The sequence below is a fragment of the Eutrema salsugineum genome, unplaced genomic scaffold (genome assembly GCF_000478725.1).
Source record: "Eutrema salsugineum unplaced genomic scaffold, Eutsalg1_0 scaffold_5, whole genome shotgun sequence".
Taxonomy (NCBI): domain Eukaryota; kingdom Viridiplantae; phylum Streptophyta; class Magnoliopsida; order Brassicales; family Brassicaceae; genus Eutrema; species Eutrema salsugineum.
The window spans coordinates 6,028,641-6,050,800 of NW_006256612.1; the positions used below are offsets into that span (position 1 = coordinate 6,028,641).

Genomic DNA, 22,160 nt, shown 5'->3' on the forward strand with positions numbered 1-22,160 from the left:
AAACATGACTTTGTTTTTTAAAATGTCCAAACTCGAATACAAAATCCACAACACAGGAATCTAGAATCAAGAATCAACATAACCCTGTTTTGGGCAGCAGAAAAGGCATCAATAGCAGTAATCGAATCATAAATGAACTTCCAAAAAGCCTTACAAGCTTTGTTCCACGCTCTGACTCCAACACATATTTTATGCTATAATAATATGATGTCCAAAAGCATATTGGATTCAGAGCATTAGCTAGTATAGTCATCGATTAAGATATTCAATAATTTAGGAGGCATTTTTCAGTTAAATTTTAATGATTAAACCTTTAATAAATTTGATATTGCACAAAAGTCGCACACCTTTTCTATAATTCACCTGGACCTAAAAAACAAAGCAGTTAAAATCAGAGTAAGTAAAACGAGTAAATTATACTGTTTTGAATCAACACATGCATCAAAGTGAGACTATGTCTTGGTTATCCACATAAGACATGGTTTACATATTAAATTTTTATACAACTTATAATATTTATTTTAATTCACAATCACTTTATTTACATCATTAAATTTTTTTTTATTAATATCATCTTTAGACAATAACATCTGACAATGTTACTATTTTTTAGAATGATAAGATGATGAGTATAAATGAGTTCACAAACTCAATCTTAATCTTTTTCCTTTTTTTCTTTCTCTTTCTCTTCTTAGTCTTTACTCTTTTTTTCTTATCTCTTGCATATGAGGTCATAAGCTCAAGCCCATCACCGCCAGAGTTTCATTATCGTTATATGATATGATCATTGATGTGATGTATTCCTGTGGGTACTCAAGTTACACCTCGTCCTAAAAATAAAACACTTAAAATCAGAACAAGCAAAACGGATGATTATTACTATTTTGAATCTAACATATGCATCATAAAAGTGAGACCTCAGTGTCGTTATCCGCTGGACGCCCGTGTTCTCGAACCAGGAATTGATCACATTCCACGTATTGAATCTTTATATAACTAATGCCGACATCGTTTCCTTTCACAGTCACTTTCTTCACACCATCGCAAACACCATTGTTGAAAACAGAGGAGTCGCCAATATTATCTTCGTGAATACCACCTTTAGGCACTATCTCTGACATTGCATCAACTCTATTAGGATCACAATATGTGGAGTCGAAATAAGCTCCCAAACTATCAATCCTGTTACCAGATCTTCTGAGGAATCCAACCAGCTTTTTGACACCGTTTTTCGGTTTTAACACGAAATTGCTTTTACTTAGCTTTGGTGAGCCAAACAATCTCGATCTTTTCCCATAAGATGTGGCAAAAACGAGGCTTAACATATAAGTTTCATTAGATGTGGTGTCGTAGTACTGTGTTCCGATAATCATTGTGATGCATTCTTCTGGATATGCAATACAAACTCGAACTTAAAAAAAAAACAGAGGAACAAAAAAAATAATAATCATCACCTTTTTCAATAAAAAAAATATAAAGAATATAATATCTTTTGTTAAAGAAAAGAATATAATATTCAATAATAAAAACCTGATTATTGGTAGCATCAAAGCTTCCGTGTATTCTAACTTTTCTTTCGCCACATATTGGACTCTTAGAGCATGTTCAACCCTGAACCTCATACAGGGGTTCTAAGCGATTTTTTAGTAATTTTTTTGTAAAAGTTTAAAAGGTAAGAACTTCTCTTTTTTTAATGGTTCCAACCTTGAACCTGTAATGAGGTTCATGGAAATAAAATAATATTATTTTTTTATTAGAAATTATAACAAATTTAAATTTGTAACATATATATATATGATTACAAACCAAATTATTATTCATGACAAGAACATTTTAAAATACAAAATACAAATATTGAATACATAAAGCGTTTTAGTCGTAATCCTCGGAGTTCCCAAATTTGTTCCAAATATGTTCTACCAGATCGTCTTTCAAACGTTGATGTATTTCCTTATCACGAACTTTTTTCCGGTTCCCGATCAAGTTTAAAATATTTGTAGGCATATATGTTGAATATGTCATATCCACATGTGAAGTCCTGTTAGCGTCGACTTGTTCAAAATCTGCAAGATTGAACTGGGTATAGGTTCCTCGTTCGTTTTCCACTATCATATTGTGCAATATGATGCATGCCCGCATAATCTTTCTGATTTTTCTTTATCCCAAACAAGCGCTGGATTTCTAACGATCGCAAAGCGCGCTTGGAGGACTCCAAAAGCACGTTCAACATCTTTACGGACAGATTCTTGACGTTTAGCAAAACACCTTGATTTTTCATCTTGTGGAAGCAGAATAGATTTGACAAAATTTGCCCATCTGGGATAAATTCCATCCGTGAGGTAGTACGCCAAATGATATTGGTGACCGTTGACCATGTAATTCACCTTAGGAGCTTTCCCTTGTAAAACATCATCAAATACGGGAGACCGATCAAGAACATTAAGGTCGTTTAGAGTACCTGGAGGTCCAAAGAAAGCGTGCCAAATCCATAGATCTTCAGATGCTACTGCTTCTAAGACAATGGTCGGTTTTCCAGAACCACGGGTATACTCACCTTTCCAGGCTGTAGGACAATTCTTCCACTCCCAATGCATAAAGTCAATGTTTCCTATCATCCCGGGAAACCCGCGCCTCTCGCCCATATTGAGTAGCCTTTGAAGATCGTCCGGTGTTGGTCTTCTTAGGTATTCATCTCCAAATAACTGTATAATGTCTTCTGTGAAATTTTCCAAGCAAGAAATTGCCGTACTAGCTCCAAGGCAAAGGTATTCATCAACAACGTCTGCCGCACAACCGTAGGCCATGATTCGAATTGCAGCCGTGCACTTTTGTAGTCCGGAGAGACTGAATCTTCCCACAGCATCTCTTGTTTGTTTAAAAAACGGGATTTCGGTGGAAAGACGTTCAACAATGTACATGAACAACGGCTTGGCCATCCTAAACCGACGTCGAAATGTATGAGCCGGATATGTGGCATCGTCACGAAAATAGTCATTCCACAACCGGTTGTGCCCTTCTTCCGGTTCTCTTTCAATATAGGCCCGCTTCTTCTTGGGTTTTCTTGTTGCTTGCTGCTCCATAACACGGTAAAACGTTTCATCAAATTGCTGATCAAAAAAATCATCATAATGATCATCAAACGTTGGTCAAGATATCCATTGAATGGATCATTTGATGAAGATGCCATAGTGTATTTGGCTTTTTTTTTAACTGTCGCTTGTTGAAGAAAAGAGAAAAGGAATAGAAGAGATGAGTTGTGTCTGAATAAAACTTGAAAATTTGGGTGGAAGATAAGAAACAAGTAGAATAGAGTTTGTGTTTGAAGAGCACCAATACTTGTAATGAGCGTATAATTAAGAGAAGAGGTGAACATTTTGTGTCTTACACGTTACAGAAATTACAAGTTACAAAAATACAAGTTACACAAGATACAAAAGCCCGTGAACACCAAAAGTTACACAAGATACAAAAACAAAAAGAAGCTCTTTCAAGATTCCATGACTCTGCAAAACACCAAAAGTTGGAGCTTCTACTCCACAAGTTTAAATCCCGTGAACTACACCAAAGATTTGATGCCTCTCCACTACACCAAAGATTCGATGCCTCTCCATAAATATCTGCAAAGTACAAAGCCATATAATAACAACAAGTACAAGACAAATTAAATCTACTACAACAAAGTACATACTCAAACAGAAACTTCATTACGGCATAGAACAAGAAAAAATACGAAGTACATGAACACCTAATTCAGCAACATAGCACAAAGACAAACAATAACAAGTACACAGTTTGAAAACAATAACAAGTTCTACAACATCTCGCTAATGAGTATGTCTTTCAGAGCCAATTCTTTGTCAGTCAGTGGTTCAGTTTTTACGAGAAGGCCTTCAAGCATTCTCCTCTTCGAAATTTTGTCTTTCATATCTAAGTCCATTCTCTTCATATCCCACATTGATTTCATGTCCACCACAGGGTTTCCCTCTGCTTTACGAGCCGCTGAACCATTTCCCTTCACTTTGGCTTTGCCCGCCTTGGCAGCCTTAATCCCTGGTGGACGTGTCTGGGGTACATCATCGGGGATGTTGTCTGGTTGGCAACTTGGAGATTGTGGAGAACTGTCGTCCACTTTTCTACGTTTTGCCTTTCCACCGTCACTACCAGCCAGGTTTGAGCACCATTTCTGATCGTGTCTCAGCTCTCTCCAGGCGTGTTCAAAAGTAAACTTGGCACCGTAGTCGTTGAAGAAAATTTCGTGAGCCGCCTTCATCAGGTCGTTTTCGCCCATCCCCGAACTTTGCTCCTTCATTGCTGCTTCAAAGCACCCGACAAAGTTACAGACTTCGTTATTCAACCTTCCCCATCGCTGCTTAACTTGAGTCGACTCTCTTGCATTCGCACCAACCAGTTCGAGAGTCGAGTTGAAATATTTCTGGATTCTTTTCCAGAAAGGTCCGGCCTTCTGATCATTTCCCACCACCGGATCCTTGCTTGTATTTAACCAAGCGCTGATGAGGACTTTATCTTCGGTCGGTGTCCACTGCCTTCGCACCACTTTACGATCTTCGCCAGGTCCGCTTTGTTCTTCAAGTGTGAACTGGCTAAACCTAGGTTCGGCTGATCCAAGTTCGATGGTTGTTGGGAAAGTGTATTGGTTTTCTTGTTGACTGGTAAGTAGGTTAACAAAACCAGTCAAGGCAGGGTTTGTGGAATCCATCTACGTGTGAAGGATTAAAAAGAGAAAAGGGTAATCAAAGAAGAAGGTTTGATTAGGTTTATTCAAGTTTTGTTTTCTGTTCTGTGTTTTAGGTTTGTTTTGTGTTTTTTATAGAGGAAATCTTTTAAACTTTAACTACCATTAACTCGCTAACCTACTCTAACCAGCAAACTGTCACGGCAATAATAACAGACATTTAACTACTCACCAAACAGACATTATGGTAATGAGAAGACCTAAACCCCAAAAGCTTCTCTTAACAAGTCATACCCATAAGTACAGATTGAAGACTAACCTTAAATACGAAGGAGACGTGAACCAACTTGTGGTAGTTACTTACGCCACAATTTACTCCAATTCACCTCAAAGCAATTAAAAAAAATGAATAGCATTAATACAAGTACAAATGAATAGAAGTGATGTAATCTGCAAAAGTGAAATGAAAATAGAAACAGATGCCCAACAACCAAACCGATGACTAGCTGGGTTTAGAAAAAACCTACTTAAAGAAAAAGGAAATGGCTACAAGCTAAATCAAATGTGAAAGAAACCAATGACTACAAGTTAAATCAAATGAGAGTAGTTGGGTTTAGAAAGCATGTTCTTGTTACATAAGCCAACCTATTGTAAAAGATATCAATGACTACAAGCTAAATCAAATGAGAATCGGTTAACACATGAAATCACTCGGTAAATCCCAAATCCATGTTCAAATCATCGTTTAACAGATGATACAGCTTGCTAAATCCACTAATCAAACCAGAACAATTCGCTAAATCCATAAATCCGACAACCCAGATGTTAAATAATTTTTTGAAATTGCTTCACATCTTAACCATGAAATCGTTTAACATATCAAATCAAAAATACAGGTTTGCAGGTTCTAATTACCCTAAACCATCTCCGAAGACCAATTTTAGTCGAAGTGTAATTTATCCCCAATTTTCGAAAACCCTAATTTCTCGAAAACAAGTTAGATTCGAGTCGAATACTTACCTTAAACAAATCGGTGACAGTTGCAAGAGACTTTAAACACCCGAATCCTCTCCGATTTCAGTGCAGAACTCTCCGATTTGGTTAAAAACGTCGGCGAATTCACAAGGCGATTTTTTGAGGAGGAGACAAAGAGAACACAGTTTTTTGCAGAAGTGAAGAAGTATACCCTAAACCCGAAGACCCCAAAACCTTTTCCCAAAAAAAAATTTCCTCCAACCAATAATAGACCGCCACGTCATTCTTGAACCCCATAAAAAAGAGGTTCACCAAACTCTAATATTAGGATCGGTTCAACGAAAAATTAGGCTCAACTTATTAAAATAAGCCCAAATATTATTTGAACCCCAACTTTAAACTCTTTCCATCCCAGCGTTGGACATGGTCTTATACCACTCACACCATTCACGTCGGAGTACACTATCACCGATCTCACACCCTCGAAAACATCATTGAATGGATCTCCACTCTTAATCACACCAAAAGGTCCCACCGTCTCCCCCTTGGCTTGCTGAAAGAGTTTGTAGTTGTGAGATTAAGACTTGACTTATAGGAAGCTTGTTTATCATCTTTATGTTTCATGATGAAATTTAGTATAGGAAGCTTGTTTATCATCTTTACTTTTATGCTGGATTCTACGTATTTTGTTTTAGGGTTGTTATTCACTTGTTCTTGAGTATGTGAAATTAAAACAATGAAAGTGGGATAATTGTCCAATGAAAAATCTAGGTGTTAATGTCGTCACACTTAGGAATCATATAAGAGATATTAAAGATATGATCTTTATTATCCTAAAATATTTCAAAGAAGTTCTGCCATATTATTGAACATTATAGCGTGGCAAGGTTTAACTGTTCTGAGTTTTGGAATCTCTACCTTTTTTGCTGAATTATCTATTGATTATTGAGAATGGTGGTTAATTTAAACATATTTAAAGTAATCACATATTTTCCTTTTGATATTTGAGGTAAAAAACCGTTTTGTTTCATTCTTAAGCAATTGTACTGATCATTATTACTGCCTTTAAATCACACAAGCACAATGTTTTATGTACGGAATCCTGAAAGTCTTCATTTTTCATGTTGATATAAGAGTGAGCACCCTAGACTCGTAAAGGTTATTTTTTTTTTTTTTTTTTAAAGTCATCTAGACTCGTACAGTACAGGTTGCAGGTACGCTTTGTCATTTTCGTGTTTCTTGTGAAAGATTAAGAGTACCTATATGCTTTTATCTAGCCAATGAATAAATTGACATAGCAAGTTATCTATAATTCTTAAGCTGCTCATGAAATCAGATTTTCTCTTAATTATATGTTTAAATCTTAAGCTTTTCGTGATATCAAGATTGGTCTTTATGTTTGATTTCAGGCATAAGCTTTCCAGGGCTCCAATTTGAATTTGTAATGCATTCCGTGACAATTTTTTTATTAAGTTTATCGATATTTAAAACGCGCACGTAAATCGTAAATCAGTTGAAAAAAAATCATGTTATTTTTCTTATTTTAATCTACTAATTTTGCCGTTTGTTAGTAGAAATATATATATATATATATATATATATATATTTGCTTCGAGCTTAAAAATTCATGTGTTCTTCTTTAATTTGTTATTTTATCTATTTCGATTATTTTTATTTTATTTTATACATCAAAATAACAGCTGCTGTGTTTATGTATAAGTATAATCTAATATTTAATAAGTTTCTACAGAACTCTTCCAAAGTGAAACTTCTAGGAAGAAAATAATTCAAATCAATGAAAATGGTTAGATATGAAATATTGGTTATTTTAATATAACTTGATATTGATAAAAAAAAAATACAACATGTATTAAATAAGAGTTTCTAGCCCACTTGGAGAGCAAGGGAAGCAATGAAGTCATCATCATCAAAGACACAGAAAATTAAAGACTAAACAGAGAATTTGTTGACAGAGATGTTTTTGTTGCAGGTGAGCAAAAGTTTTTTTTTACCTATTGTTAGATATAAAAAAAGAAGGATATTGCCAAATCTAAGTATTTTATTACGGTGCAGATGTATTCTGTTACAGGTACTATTCCACAAGAGCTCACTAAGTTGAGTAAGTTGAAAATTCTAGGCGTTTCCAAAAATCACTTGTATGGTCAAGTACCGGATTTTGGGCCATATGTTGTGAACATGAGTGGGAATCCTGACATAGGAAAAGATGGTTCCCATGGTTTGTCTTCTGGGAATAGTGGCAAGAAAGCTAATAGTAATGCTGGCTTTCTCTTTTTGGTTACCTTGATTCTCAAGTTATTGTTTGGTCCCTTGTACTAGTCCAGCTTGGATTTTGCCCGTCCTAGATATTTAGGTTGGGGCATTACAAGTAGCTCCAGAATTCAGTTTTTTATTTATTTTATTTTATTTTATTTATTTATGTATCATTTGAACTATTATTATTATCATTTAATTGGTTTTATATCCAGTTCTTCAACATATATTTTTTTGCGGTCCCTAATACATAATTATTCATTGATTTTACTGCAACTACCAGAAGTATTTTTTTGTTGTCGTCAAACTGCTTCATTACATAAAACATTACATCAACCAGCGGATTACATAATTTTGCAAACTATATCTAGCTTGTTTATCTAGACGATCAGCACAATCATTTGCTATTCTATTAATCTGCACGAAAAAAAGCCACAAACTTGAGATATCTTTAATATATCCTGAACATATATTCCCATATGATGCTGCTTCCAGTGCTGTGGGTTCCTTTTAAACCGATTATGCTGTAATACTCCATATATATCTTGCACATCTCCACAAAGAGTAACACAAGCATATCCAAGTTTTCGCAGATTAACAACAGCCAAACGTAAGGCTTCAACTTCAGCTTCCAATGAAGAAGATGTAGGGAAAATTGCTCCCGAGCTTTGCAGAATCTGCCTTCCTTGTTTATTATACAAAATCCAGGCAACACCTGCTAATTGTGTCGGTGATATCCAAGAAGCATCAATAAAACAACAATATTGATCTGCAGCAGTGATTGCTTCTTGATGAGATGTGAGTACATTTGTAGAATCTGTAATTATTCTCACACCTGAAGCTTGTTGTGTTCGTCTGCAACTACCAGAAGTATATTCCAAACAAAGTACACATAATATTCAAAACCTTACAAGTAAAACACTTTTTTTTTTTGGTCGCCAAACACAAGTAAAATACTATTTCAAGATTTTCAACAATCATCTAATATTTCAGCAAATTTTAAAACTAAATAGGATATTGGGTTGGGCCTAGCCTTCGTTAAGTTTTCTTACGGGTCGTGATTATTATTATATTACATACTTTTAGTCGTAAACGATAAAATACAAAACCACACTGGCTGGCTCTTTCCATTCTTTCATTTGTCAGAAAAAAATGAGACCCTGTTTTGAAAAACAAATTGTGAGAAAAAGGAAACAAATCCCACTGAAAAAAGAAAAAACAAAAAAATGGGAAATAGAGACAAAAAGTAAAGAGTAAAGAAGGTAAGATATCAATTTCCCTCGCTTAATAAGTCAATTTGATATTTCCAAAGCAATAAAATCTGCCGTTTCGCTTTCTTTCCCTTCTTCACCACTGAAGGAAGAAGAAAATCTCCGCCGAAAAAAAATCCTTCCTTTTTCTCTCCCTTTGTGTCCCCTTCGAGTCTTAACACCCTACTGAGATCAACGCTTTCTGCGTTTGCAACTGGAAGATTTTACCTTTGAGGAAAATGATAATCGCGAGAGTTTTGTTTTGTTTCCTCTGTTTCATCGCCTTGGTGTACGGGCTATCGAGTCCTGATATGGAGATCATGATTACTCTGAGAAACTCCCTGAAGTCTTCAAAGCTCGACTGGTCCGGCCCGGATCCTTGTCACTGGACAGGTTTACAATGCGAAGGCAATCGGGTCACGAGTATCCAAATCAGGAATACCGGAACCTCAGGAACTCTACCTCCCGATCTCAAAAAGCTCTCGTCTTTGGAAGTTTTCGAGGTGATGGGTAACAGTTTAACCGGAAAGATCCCGAGTCTCGCTGGGTTGGAATCGTTAAGGACGTTTAATGTTCATGACAATGATTTCACTTCAATCGATGCGGATTTCTTCACCGGTTTGAGTTCCCTTCGGGATGTGATTCTGGACAACAATCCGTTGGTCTCCTGGGAGATCCCTTCGAGTTTACAGAATGCGACTTCTTTAACAAAATTTTCTGCCGCAAGGTGTGGACTTTCCGGGAAAATCCCGGATTTTAATTGGACCCATGATTTCTCTAGTTTACAGACTCTGGTATTGTCTGGTAACTCGCTTGAAGGTGAACTTCCTATGAGCTTCGCTGGATCAATCATTCAGGTTCTGTTAATTAACGGGCAAAAGGGAAACGAGAAGCTTAATGGGTCAATCTCAGTTCTGCAGAAGATGACTTCTTTAACTAGTGTATCCCTCCAGGGAAACGGGTTCTCAGGTCCCTTACCGGACTTTACCGGTCTGGTCTCGCTGAAAAGTTTCAACTGCAGAGAGAATCAGCTTACCGGTCCCGTACCGTCTTCTTTAACCGGGTTGGAGTCTCTCTCTAATGTTGCTTTGGGGAATAATCTGCTTCAAGGACCAACCCCAAAGTTCAAGTCCAAGTATACAAAGGTTGATATGACTGGTCTCAATAGTTTCTGCTTGAATACTCCAGGTAGCACTTGTGATCCACGTGTTAACACTCTGCTTTCGATCGTTGAGGCATTTGGTTACCCTGTGAGACTTGCGCAGAGCTGGAAAGGAAACGATCCTTGTGATGGTAAAAGCATGTGGGTAGGGATCACTTGTGCCGGAGGTGAAATCACGGTTATAAACTTCAAGAACATGGGCCTAACCGGCACTATCTCTCCACGGTTTGCTAATCTTACGTCTGTTCGTGTTATTGATCTCTCTCAGAACAATCTTACCGGTACTATTCCACAAGAGCTCACTAATTTGACTCACTTGACAACTCTTGACGTTTCGAATAATCACTTGTATGGTCAAGTACCGGACTTTAAGCCAAATGTTGTAAACACTAGTGGGAATCCTGACATAGGCAAAGATTCCCCTGGTTCGTCTTCCGGGAATAGTAAGGCTGCAAAAATCGTGGGTGCTATTATTGGAATCGTCCTGTGTTTGCTTCTTATCGGATTTGCCGTTTTATATTTGGTCAAGAAAAAGAAGCAAGATCGTAAGATGCATCCTCAAAAATACGACCAAGATGAAGTCAAGATCACTATAGGGAATCTTGGTGTTGGTGGAAGTGAGAGTGGTCTCAGTGGTAGCGACGCTCATCATATGATACTGGAAGATGGGAACACTGTGATCTCAATACAGGATTTGCAGGATGCTACGGATAATTTCAAAGGAAAGAATATACTTGGGAGAGGCGGGTTTGGAATTGTTTACAAAGGGGAATTGCATGATGGGACAAAGATTGCTGTTAAGAGAATGGATCCTTCGATTCTAAGTGGAAAAGGTTTGGATGAGTTCAAGTCTGAGATTTCTGTGCTAACTAAAGTTCGACACCGGAATCTTGTGAAACTTCATGGGTTTTGCTTAGAAGGCGATGAGAGACTTCTGGTTTATCAGTACATGCCTCAAGGAACATTGAGTAGGCATATATTCCATTGGCAGGAAGAAGGGCTAAAACCTCTAGAGTGGTCTAGAAGACTGATTATTGCTTCGGATGTGGCTAGAGGAGTTGAGTATTTGCATACTTTAGCGCATAAAAGTTTCATTCACAGAGATCTCAAACCTTCTAATATTCTTCTTGGAGACGATATGCATGCCAAAGTTGCTGATTTTGGGTTAGTCAGGCTTGCCCCTGAAGGCACGCAATCGATTGAGACAAAAATTGCTGGAACTTTTGGTTATCTTGCACCAGAATACGCAGGTATATATGGTTTTATGCCTATGCATGTTGCTACTTGTAATTAAAACTCATTAAATCAAAACATTGAAATCTTTATCTATCATTGCAGTGACCGGGAAGAGTTACAACAAAGGTTGATGTTTACAGTTTTGGAATCATTCTTATGGAGCTTATAACTGGTCGAAAAGCACTTGACGCTAAGAGATCTGAGGAAGATGTACACCTTGCCACATGGTTTAGGAGAATGTTCATCAACAAAGACTCATTTCCAAAGGCCATTGATGAAACAATTGAGATCAACGAAGAGACACTCAGAAGCATCAACAAAGTCGCTCAGCTTGCATGTCATTGCAGTGCCAGGGAACCTCAACAGAGACCAGACATGAGTCACGTGGTCAACGTGTTGGTCTCACTCCTTGACCAGTGGAAACCCGAAGAACGAAGCCGTGACTCTGAAGATATCTTTGGAATTGATTACGACACACCTCCTGTTCCTTTGGAGATAATAGAAGGACTTGGCAATGTTTCCCTTGCTTCTACTTTCCATGGAGATAATACTCTGACGAGTATACCGTCACGACCTCCCGAGCTTGACAACACATTCAAATCCGGACAAGGGAGGTAAGTGTTTTAGAGAATTAGCTGGAAGAAGAAATTAATGTTTTCTTCGTTGAGATCCTGTTTTAGCCTTATAGGATTTCGGATTGTGAATATCTCTTTTTGGTTACCTTGATAATCAAGTTAGGTTTCTTTTTTTCGCACAAGTGGAACTCTTGTGCTTAAATGAATGTGTTGGTAGTTATTTGTAGCAGACCAGCTTGATTTTGCACGTCCTAGACATTCAGCTCATCTAGGTTGGGCCATGCCATTGATTCAAGAATTCAGTTTTATTGATTGATGTATCATGTTCTATTTGAAAAAAACCTATTATTTTGATTTTTATCGAATGCGACGACTATTTTCTTGTACGATTCTTAAGACATTATAAATTGATTTTACTGCAACTTCTAGAAGTATATTCCAAACAAAGAACGCATGATATGCAAAAACTCATGGTAAAATTACATATTTATTTAATATCATGTGGTATTTCTTCTTATATGCTATACAGAGTACAAGTACTCTTTACAGGGTAAAGAATATCTAAATGTTCCAAAAGATCCACACCACAAGCTTGACTGAATCCGGAAATCTATGGAATCCTTGAATGATACGTAAACAAGTACTTATATTGGCAAAGTCATAACCAAATGTTCTTACAAATTTTATGAATTATATATCAAAATACATTATGTGGTCAAATCCTTTTTCACAATAAGAAAAAACATTATCTAGTCAGATACACGTCTTCTCTATATGATTTTTGCGTCAGAAATGCTACAAATACCGCTTTTACAAGGAACCTCTCTTTTAAGGGGGGCAAACCGGATAGGCAGAGACGCAGAGCTTAAAGGTTTTTTTGGGGTTAAATTAGGGAAAAAACCTTAAAAATACCTCATTTTATAAACATTTTCTAGAAAAATACTCAGACTATTAACGCTATCTGAAAAACACATAACTTATATTTGGCTACCTATTTAATACCCAAACATTCAAAAACCGTAAATTTGACTCTCCATTTTGAATTCTGTTTATCCGTTTAACGGAAACTCTAATACGGTGTTAATTCCCTGTCAAAAACCTTAACAACACGTGTTTAATCAAAGAGAAAAAGACAAAACTACCCCTTTGTCGAGGAAGAAGTCGAATTATCCCTGAATCGACTGATTTCCCCCAAATTGAAAACCCTAAATCCACTGTTCTTCCCCAAATTGAAAAACCTAAATCAATCTTCATCACATCGACTTCGAATTCGATCATCTTCGTCAATCTCTTTCACCGAAAGAGATCATCGTCTGTTAATAGAAGGAAGTGATTTTGCGAGAGTTGCGAAATGAGGTAAGGTTTTAAGGGTTTAGAAATTTGGGTTGAATTCAGGGTTAAGGTGTGTGTCAATTATGAAGTTTTTCGACTTCACTAATTTTCTGTTTGATGTGCAGTGATTCTTTCAAAGTAAATTTGCATTATGGAGGGCTTATGTCTATAAAGGATGGAAAGCGATTATACAGTAGAGAATCCGTGGAGGAAGGTTTAGTTGTCGATCCAGATTTCATGTGTTGGAGCATTTTCGCCAATGAGGATGAGTTTTCCATTTTGCCTGACGAAATCGAGAGAGAGGAAGAAATTTATGATTTAGGGTTTACAGTTTTAATCGATTTGGAGAAGAAGAAGACAACTTATTTCTCGACCAGGATTACTTAATGTTTTTCATCGCTAATTAAACACGTGTTGTTAAAGTTTTTGACAGGGAATTAACACCGCATTAGAGTTTCCGTTGAACGGATAAACGGAGTTAAAAATGGGGAGTCAAACTTACGGTTTTTGAATGTTCGGGTATTAAATAGGTAGCCAAATATAAGTTATGTGTTTTTCAGGTAGCGTTAATAGTCTGGGTATTTTTCTAGCAAATGTTTATAAAGTGAGATATTTTTAAGGTTTTTTCCCGTTAAATTACGTTAAAGTTACATATTTTTCGTCTCCTTTTAACAAAATAAAAAATAAAAAACCCAAATGGTATTTGTTGGAACAAAAAAAAACTATGTGGCTCAGTGTATTAATCTACCGGGAAGCAAATCTGTTGGGAGTAAAAAACAAATACGTAGATACAGGGCCGGCCCACACCTAAGGCCCATGAAGCAATTGCTTCAGGGCAGCCCATAAGGTTCTAATTTTTGGGGCAAAAAAAAAAGTCCAAAATTTTTTTATAAGTATGTGTAAAAATTTTATCCCACATCGACCAAGACCAAAAAATGGGAAAGAAAAATTGTTTATAAATAAGAATTATTATCCCTATCAAATATTTTATAAGAATCGATTTTGGGCTTCAAAAAATTGATTTTAGGCATCGATTTTGAGCTTAAAAAAATCGATTTTAGTTTTAAAAAATCGTTTCTGGACTTCAAAAATTCGTTTCTGGGCTTCAAAAAATCGATTCTGAGTTTAAAAAAATTGATTTTAAGTTTAAAAAATTAAATTTTTTCAAAACAAATTATGTTTCAATGATATTTTATATTATTTTAATATATATTTAAAAATATGCTGCAAAAAAAAAATTCGATTAAGGGCATCATTTTTACCGGACGCTTTAGGCGTCAAATCACTTTGGGCCGGCCCTGCGTAGATATTTGAAAACATTGTTGTGCACTTGTGGTGAATTGTAATAGATTTTTCAATGCTTAAATCAATGTTTTCGAATATGTCAAGTTCATATATCATCCATCATACACAGAGAAAATAACCATAGTAAAAACGATGTCAACTTTTTGTGTTATTCATATTTTTTTGATAGGTTGACAACCACCAAATTACAATATGTATGAAATGCGAAAATGAATTTGCCAGAAATGCTATTGAAATCAGTGGCGGATACAGAAAGTTTTATAGATGGAAGCATAATATTAAAAATATAGAAGAAAGTTTATTGATGGGGTACTTTTTCCTTTTCACCGTTAAATTAGAAACATTTTAATTAAATTTACTTAAAATATTTTTTAAAAAATGAAAAACAGTAAGAGACACTTGACCCATACCAACGCATTTACCTCTGCACTGAGATGCGGAAATAAAGATATTGTTTCCAGAGAGTTTGCTATTTTTTGGGCCATTTTTTTATTTTTTCGAAGGATCGAAAACATGTAAAACATTAAACGTTTATAATCTAATTTTTTCATATAAATAATGTTTTATTGATATTTTCTACGTTTATAAATTCATCAAAATACTGGTTGACAAAAAAAAAAGAAAAATCATCAAAATACTGTGGACTCAAAGATCATCATCTCGTATGACTCATTGAGTCCATGGGCCGGTTTACAGTTTTCTCGCCGACTCAAAAACCTTCCTAGCACTAAACCGGACCCGGTTTGTATATGGAAATTTCACGATATTTATGATTTCATCAAAAATAATTTTATGAAAAAACAAAGACGACAGGAACAAAATTAATTGGGTAAGGAGAAGAATAGTCCCCTGCAAAACATATCATCGCCGGCATCGTCTTCAATTTCACTTTGCAGCAATCATATGATCTCTCCAAAACCCTAATTCATCTTTGTCTTCGTCGATCAATTGTTCGTTCCTCGCTCTACCATCTCATCTGTCGATATCACGAATGCTTATTTTTGCTCGCCAATCGGATTCTTCAGCAGTCTAAACCCTAGTTTCTTCGCCTTCTAGGGTTTCGAAAAGGGGAGTAGAAGATATACAAGAGTTGGTAAAAGATGTCCCTTCCGCTACTGGAGTGTAAGTACGTGACGGAGGAGTTTGTTCGCGAAGCGAAGAATGGCAACTACGGTTTCAAGCTACCGAGCTCCGTACCGATGCTTCGTTTCCTCTATGAGCTCTGTTGGATTTTGGTACACGCACACAAACCTCTCTCCCTATTCTCCAATCTATGCATAGCTCTATGCATATGTGTTCGAGTTGCTGAAGATGCATCGTAATGGATTATCAGGTTCGTGGCGAGTTGCCGATTCAGAGCTGTAAGGCAGTGTTGGAGAGGGTGAATTTTTTGGATAACCCATCGAAAGAAGAGCTAGCTTCCTGTTTTGCGGATGTGGTGACTCAGATAGCTCAAGACGTAAGTCTTTCCAATACTTTCTTCGAAGACCTTACAGTTTTGAATTTTTTTTAGCTTTCTAATGATTGTACAATGGTATTAAAACCGAGCTTTGGATTGATTGCTTTCGTGTTCTCTTTGCTTCGTTTTGCAGCTAACCATGTCGGGGGATCACCGTTCTCGCCTAACAAAATTGGTCAGTACTTTTACCTTCTAATAAGTGACTGTGGTTTTGACTTGTTAGTCTTAGTTATGAAGTATGAACGAGAGTTATAGCTCTTTGAAAGTGCATCTTGAGATTAGAGATCACAACAATCATGTAATAGCATTCCATGCTGAATAATTAGAGCATGTGTTGTTTTGCTAACAGTAGTGTCCTAAGGTTCAAATTACCGTTGGCTCATTTCGGGCGGGTTGCAAGAAGGAGCTTGATGCGTATCTGCTCCTTATTGTAAAAGGTTCCTTAAGCATAAGGAGCTGAAACCATGACCGTAGTGCCTTAAATACTGTATTAGTGCAGTTTCTTCCTGACTTACCATTGTATGTTTGATCCAAAGTTCTTTGAGTTGCTTCCTTGGAGTTATTAGCATACATGTTTTATTGAATTTGATGATTACATACTTAAGTCTCCTCATTAAAGTATACTTTATGTTCTCATTTACCGTCTCCTCAAGCTTTCAATGCTGACAGCTACCAATCACTTGTTTTTCGTTTGTAGGCGAAATGGCTTGTGGAATCACAGACAGTCCCTCAAAGACTATTCCAAGAGCGTTGCGAGGTAAACATTATGTTACATCCAAATCAGGAAATTTCCCAATGTACAGAATAACACATAAAGAAAATTAATACTGATAGTAATTAGAAAAGAAATACAGCTTTGAGAGGTTTCTTAACAGTGTCCCCTCTATCCTCCTTACAGACTTCACTCAGTTTTTGATAATTCCCTCACTGATACCCTTCTTATATAGGTATAGCATATCCATCGTGCAAACATACTCCACATCATACAAACGGTTACAAGAAAGTCTTGGATGATAGATAGAGACAGCTAGTTAAGTTGTGGTTACTGTAACAGCTAAGGTAGTTAAGTTCTAGATGTTGACTTCAAGGCTAAAGCCTAGTCCTGAAGCCACAGTAATCCCTTAGTTTGTTGAAAAGTCCTCTCAAATCCAGTGGACCAGCTGGTCTCACTAAATAGCCCTCTTCTTCTGCCTGTAGGTGTAAAGGATAGGAGGGTGCAGGTTCTAAAATGTGTCATATTTTTTTTTGTGATCAGAACTAAAATGTATCCCATAATTTCCATTATTAGTAGTTTGTTACCCATCTAATCTCTCTATTTTCTTGATTAGTAATTTAGTAAGAAAGTAACTTTTCTGAAGGAGCTGATGATTGATATCATTATTCTCTCTTAGGAGGAGTTTCTATGGGAAGCTGAAATGGTTAAAATTAAAGCCCAAGATTTGAAGGGAAAAGAGGTCAGGACTTCACACTTCTGTAGCCACTGTATTATTGTGACGTACAAGTTTGTTATAGGGGTAGCGGTAATTTTATACGACCATGATATTATCTTGTTTAGTCATCAATTCAGTTGTATTGCAGTCTGATATACGTAATATTACTGTGAGTGAGTTGCTCTTGTGGAACATTTATGTGTAAAATAGTTTCTCCTCTACCTGTGTAACTGCTGCTCATTGTTTAGAACTAACAATTTTGGTTGGTTCCACTCAGGTGCGGTTAAACACTCGTCTTCTGTACCAGCAGACAAAATTCAACTTACTCCGTGAAGAAAGCGAGGGATATGCCAAATTGGTTCGTCATAGAATATCTCCAGCTTTTATCCGTTGTCACTCTTGCTGACTGCTTCTTTTCTATGCCCTATTGTTAGATACATATTCGCTCTTTACTTCTTTTCCTCTGGAATCCACCTTAGGAATGCTCGTCTTTAATTTTTGGAAAGGATCATCTCTTTAACAATGCTGATTTTGCCTTCCCTTTTCACACGGTTTCAGTTGGTAGGCAGATCTTCTGCTAGTTTAATTATAGTATAGTTGCGCAGAGTAACCAACATATATCTCAGTAGAGTTTCTATGGATTTGTGTAGTTTGGTTGAGTCAGAGTGTACAATACACCAACTTATTACAGTAGTTCCTTTTTTGGAGTGCAGGTCACCCTTTTATGCCGAGGATCTTCAAGTTCTTCGCATAATGCATCAGCAGCAACTATGGGAATTATCAAGGTTTTGATTCTGCCATACGTCATGTTTCACATATGTATTCTATTACTTTTTCTGAAATGAAATATTTTCTCGCAGTCATTAATTGGGCATTTTGACCTGGATCCGAACCGTGTTTTCGACATTGTAAGTTTTCACGGTCGCTTCTGTCATTTTTTGTTTGATATTGCAGAATGCATTGATCTGTCCCTCCCTATTATTCATGTACCCTTTGTTTCTGATCATAGGTTTTGGATTGCTTTGAACTTGAACAAGATTACGACACATTTCTGAATCTAATTCCTATCTTTCCCAAGGTTTGGGATGTCTTCCTCGTGTTGTCATATTCTACACCGCTTAGCTTGAGAACCTGGTTTTTGCTAAAAAGTTTCTCTTTGATATGCAGTCTCATGCTTCACAAATTCTTGGATTTAAGTTTCAATACTATCAGAGACTGGAGGTGAATAGCCCTGTTCCATCTGGGCTCTATAAGCTTACAGCCTTGCTAGTAAAGGAGGAGTTTATCAATCTTGAAAGCATGCAAGTACTTTTTCCTTAGACAATATTTTGTCCCTTTTTTTCCTCCCTTTCTAGGTCCTTAGGAAGTACACTGGCTTATCCTTTTTCGCAGACGATGCCTTGAAGTTTCCTTTCTAATTGGATACTTGTATATAGTCTTCTTAATGACGACTGCTTTTCTTTTCATCGTGTGAGCAAGGCTATATCAGTAATCAGTTGGAATCTAAACGAAAGATTTTTCCTGCACTATGTGTCTATGTCTCCTATAAGTTGTTTGGTAGCTATGTCTTTCAAATTCGTTTCTTTATGAGTCTGAAAGGAAATTGATGGGGTTTTAATTGTAAAAAAGCCTTTTGGCTGTTCTAAGTTACTTACTTCGACAATGCTCTTGGGGAGGACTACCTAGAGATAAATTATTAGCTTGCAAGCAACTCACTCATATCATCAACTTATTTTATCAGTGCACTGATTTGTGACTACTAGATTCCTACATTTCCTTGTGTTTCTGACAAGTGAAACTATACTAAATCTTTAAGCCTTATGTTTTAATGTTGTTTTGTGAACAGATATGCACATCTGCTACCTAAGGACGAAGAAGTTTTTGAGGATTATAATGCTTCTTCTGCAAAGCGATTCGAAGAGGTACAATTCAAAATATGACCTCATCCTTACGAAGTTTGTAGATGCATGTGTCTAGATGTTTCAAGATAGTTTTGTTCTGGCCTAGCGTAAGTTGTCTCTATGTTTTCTCTGAGCGAAAACCTTTTTACCCCCTTGAGACAAACGAACAAACTTGTTACCTCTGCTTTTACTAAAGTTTGCTCATTCTGCCTTTAAAGTTTAACTAATACATGGAAGATAATTAGCACTTCTCCATCTTCCCGGAAGCCAGCTAATTATTTGTTGTTTTTGAAGCCGTACTTTCACTTGTTTATTCACGATATTTACAAATCCCTCCCTTTCTTCAGGCCAATAAAATTGGAAAGATAAATCTTGCTGCTACGGGGAAGGATTATTTGGAAGATGAGAAGCAAGGAGATGTCACAGTAGACCTCTTTGCTGCTTTAGACATGGAAACTGAAGCTGTTACTGAGCGATTACCAGAGCTTGAAAATAATCAGACTCTGGGCCTCCTTAATGGTTTTCTCTCTGTGGACGACTGGTATGTATACCTATTCCTCTTGATTAATTAAAAGAAAAAACTGAACTCTCCTGAAAGCTTAGTTTGCCATCCACTTTTTTTTGTGGTTAATTAATTTCGTTTCGCTTAATAATTTCACTATCATCTGGTTGGTAACACGTTTCTCGAACCATCGCATGTTGAATTTTAAGTTTTATTCTGCCCGAGCGTGAGATTTCTTCTAGGATTACGGTGTTATTTTGTGATAATTGAATCACCTTTTTGTTCATTAGTTGAAATTGAACTTGGAGGACATGTTGGATGACTACTACTGATGTCTTCTGCAGAATTCACATCTCAGTTTGATACTGTCATATACACTTTCCTTACAGTTTATTTATGATATGCAACGCTACTTTGTATATTTAATTTATACTAGAGCCATAGTACTTTACTCTTCTCCGTTCTGCTCAACTGAAGTGAAAGCTCTTGGTTTTCTTTTTGCGTTAACTCTTTACTTGTCTCAGGTTTCATGCAAATATCTTGTTCGAGCGTCTTGCGCCTCTTAATCCGGTGGCTCACAATCATATTTGTGGTGGCTTGTTTAGGTTAGTGAGTGATCCTTTCGCTCAGACTGTTTTGTCCTCATATGTATAACTGCTTCATTGCTTTGCATCTTCAGCTCTATGTATCACCGGAGCTCTGGCCACTATTCTATGATGAGAACAATGATCTTTTTGTTATATGTTTCAGGCTAATAGAGAAGTCAATCACTCATGCTTATCGCATTGCCTGTCAGACACGTTTTCGAAATTTTTCTCGTGCGGGTACAGAAAAGATTACACACGCTGCTAATACAATAGCCAATACGACTTCTCTAGATCTTCCGAAAGAGGTGTTTCAGATGCTTGTTACAGTTGGGCCCTACTTGTACCGTAATACACAACTGTTGCAGAAGGTGCACTGACTTTTAAAATACTGAATGATTCAAAAGATTGAAGATTGAAGCTGATAAATGTTTATTACCATTGTGGCAGATTTGTAGAGTATTAAGGGTTTACTACTTGTCGGCCTTAGATCTTGTTCGCAGTAGCGATGGATCGTCAAGTCAAGAAGGTAGTGCTTATGAAAACTCTCGTGTGCACCTGAAGGAAGTTAGGTTGAGGGTGGAAGAAGCTCTAGGAACATGCCTTCTGCCATCGTTACAATTAATACCTGCTAATCCAGCAGTTGGTAATGAGATTTGGGAAGTGATGAGTCTCCTTCCATATGAGGTTAGCTTGCTTCTGTTTTCTTGTTCTAAATTTTTTCGTATAGAATGTGGTGGTCAATCCTGCTGATTAATATTGTATTCAGGCTCGTTATCGCTTATATGGTGAGTGGGAAAAAGATGATGAGCGGAATCCTTTGCTGTTGGCAGCAAGGCAAGTGGCAAAGGTATGGCAGTATGACTTTTCTGACCTGTTATTCTTATATGATACAAATGGAATATGCATCCTTCAGATTCTCAGGAGCCTTGTCTCGTATGACAGTTGGACACTAGAAGGATTCTGAAACGGCTTGCAAAAGAAAATTTGAAGCCATTAGGAAGGATGGTTGCAAAACTAGCTCATGCCAATCCTATGACGGTGCTCCGGACAATTGTAAATCAGGTGTCAATCTACTGAAAATGTGGTTGCTTCTATTTTTTTTAGTCAGGATTTTTCAGAGGGCTAACTGTCAGGTTCTTGTTGCAACAGATTGAAGCATACAGAGATATGATTCCTCCTGTTGTAGATGCTTTCAAGTACTTGACACAGGTTAGTGAAGCCGTGTGCGTCTTGTTTATATGCTATGCTCTTGTTCACCTTATCCGCTTACTTGCCCTTGTTTTCTGTTCATTTGTTATAAAAAAAGTAATCATGATGAGATAGACAGATGGTCTTTTTGCCAGGGCCTTGTTTCAGAGTGAAAAGTAAATTTAGTTTCATTCGAGTGAGTATGATTTGGCTTTGTAGGTTTTCGACTGATACATTTTACTCATTCACTCTAGCATTCATTCTGGATTAGGTTTATAATAATGGAAATGGGTA

The 22,160-nt window shown here is 36.8% G+C and overlaps 3 protein-coding genes across 3 annotated transcripts in view; 2 read left to right on the forward strand and 1 right to left on the reverse strand.

The window, feature by feature from the left end:
- Window positions 1–2,108: 2,108 nt before the first annotated feature.
- LOC112083999 lies at window positions 2,109–3,080 on the reverse strand. Its single transcript, XM_024152237.1, has one exon. It carries the CDS (start codon window positions 3,078–3,080, stop codon window positions 2,109–2,111), a length of 972 nt encoding a protein of 323 aa, XP_024008005.1.
- Window positions 3,081–9,425: 6,345 nt separating this feature from the next.
- LOC18992372 (receptor-like kinase TMK2) lies at window positions 9,426–12,205 on the forward strand. The gene is made up of 2 exons (XM_024153025.1): window positions 9,426–11,607; window positions 11,694–12,205. Exons 1-2 carry the CDS (start codon window positions 9,429–9,431, stop codon window positions 12,203–12,205), a joined length of 2,691 nt encoding a protein of 896 aa, XP_024008793.1. The 5' UTR covers window positions 9,426–9,428.
- A 3,407-nt stretch (window positions 12,206–15,612) lies between these two features.
- LOC18992373 (THO complex subunit 2) overlaps window positions 15,613–22,160 on the forward strand; it is a 14,094-nt gene continuing 7,546 nt past the window's right edge. The window contains exons 1-18 of the mRNA XM_006415764.2: window positions 15,613–16,034; window positions 16,133–16,258; window positions 16,392–16,433; window positions 16,956–17,015; window positions 17,650–17,712; window positions 17,966–18,046; window positions 18,402–18,473; window positions 18,549–18,596; window positions 18,698–18,766; window positions 18,856–18,989; window positions 19,535–19,610; window positions 19,937–20,130; window positions 20,616–20,696; window positions 20,842–21,046; window positions 21,126–21,362; window positions 21,445–21,525; window positions 21,621–21,740; window positions 21,828–21,901. Of these exons, the coding sequence (XP_006415827.2) occupies window positions 15,900–16,034; window positions 16,133–16,258; window positions 16,392–16,433; window positions 16,956–17,015; window positions 17,650–17,712; window positions 17,966–18,046; window positions 18,402–18,473; window positions 18,549–18,596; window positions 18,698–18,766; window positions 18,856–18,989; window positions 19,535–19,610; window positions 19,937–20,130; window positions 20,616–20,696; window positions 20,842–21,046; window positions 21,126–21,362; window positions 21,445–21,525; window positions 21,621–21,740; window positions 21,828–21,901 (1,898 nt within the window). The 5' untranslated portion in view covers window positions 15,613–15,899. The remainder of the gene's footprint in view (window positions 16,035–16,132; window positions 16,259–16,391; window positions 16,434–16,955; window positions 17,016–17,649; window positions 17,713–17,965; window positions 18,047–18,401; window positions 18,474–18,548; window positions 18,597–18,697; window positions 18,767–18,855; window positions 18,990–19,534; window positions 19,611–19,936; window positions 20,131–20,615; window positions 20,697–20,841; window positions 21,047–21,125; window positions 21,363–21,444; window positions 21,526–21,620; window positions 21,741–21,827; window positions 21,902–22,160) is intronic.

What these genes read in the sequence shown, in the direction of transcription:
- LOC112083999 (XM_024152237.1), bottom strand. Translation starts at nt 3,080, where the DNA reads ATGGAGCAGCAAGCAACAAGAAAACCCAAGAAGAAGCGGGCCTATATT.
- LOC18992372 (XM_024153025.1), top strand. Translation starts at nt 9,429, where the DNA reads ATGATAATCGCGAGAGTTTTGTTTTGTTTCCTCTGTTTCATCGCCTTG. An exon ending in ACCAGAATACGCAGGTATAT is followed by an intron (nt 11,608 to 11,693) that starts ATGGTTTTATGC and finishes CATTGCAGTGAC; the next exon opens with CGGGAAGAGTTACAACAAAG.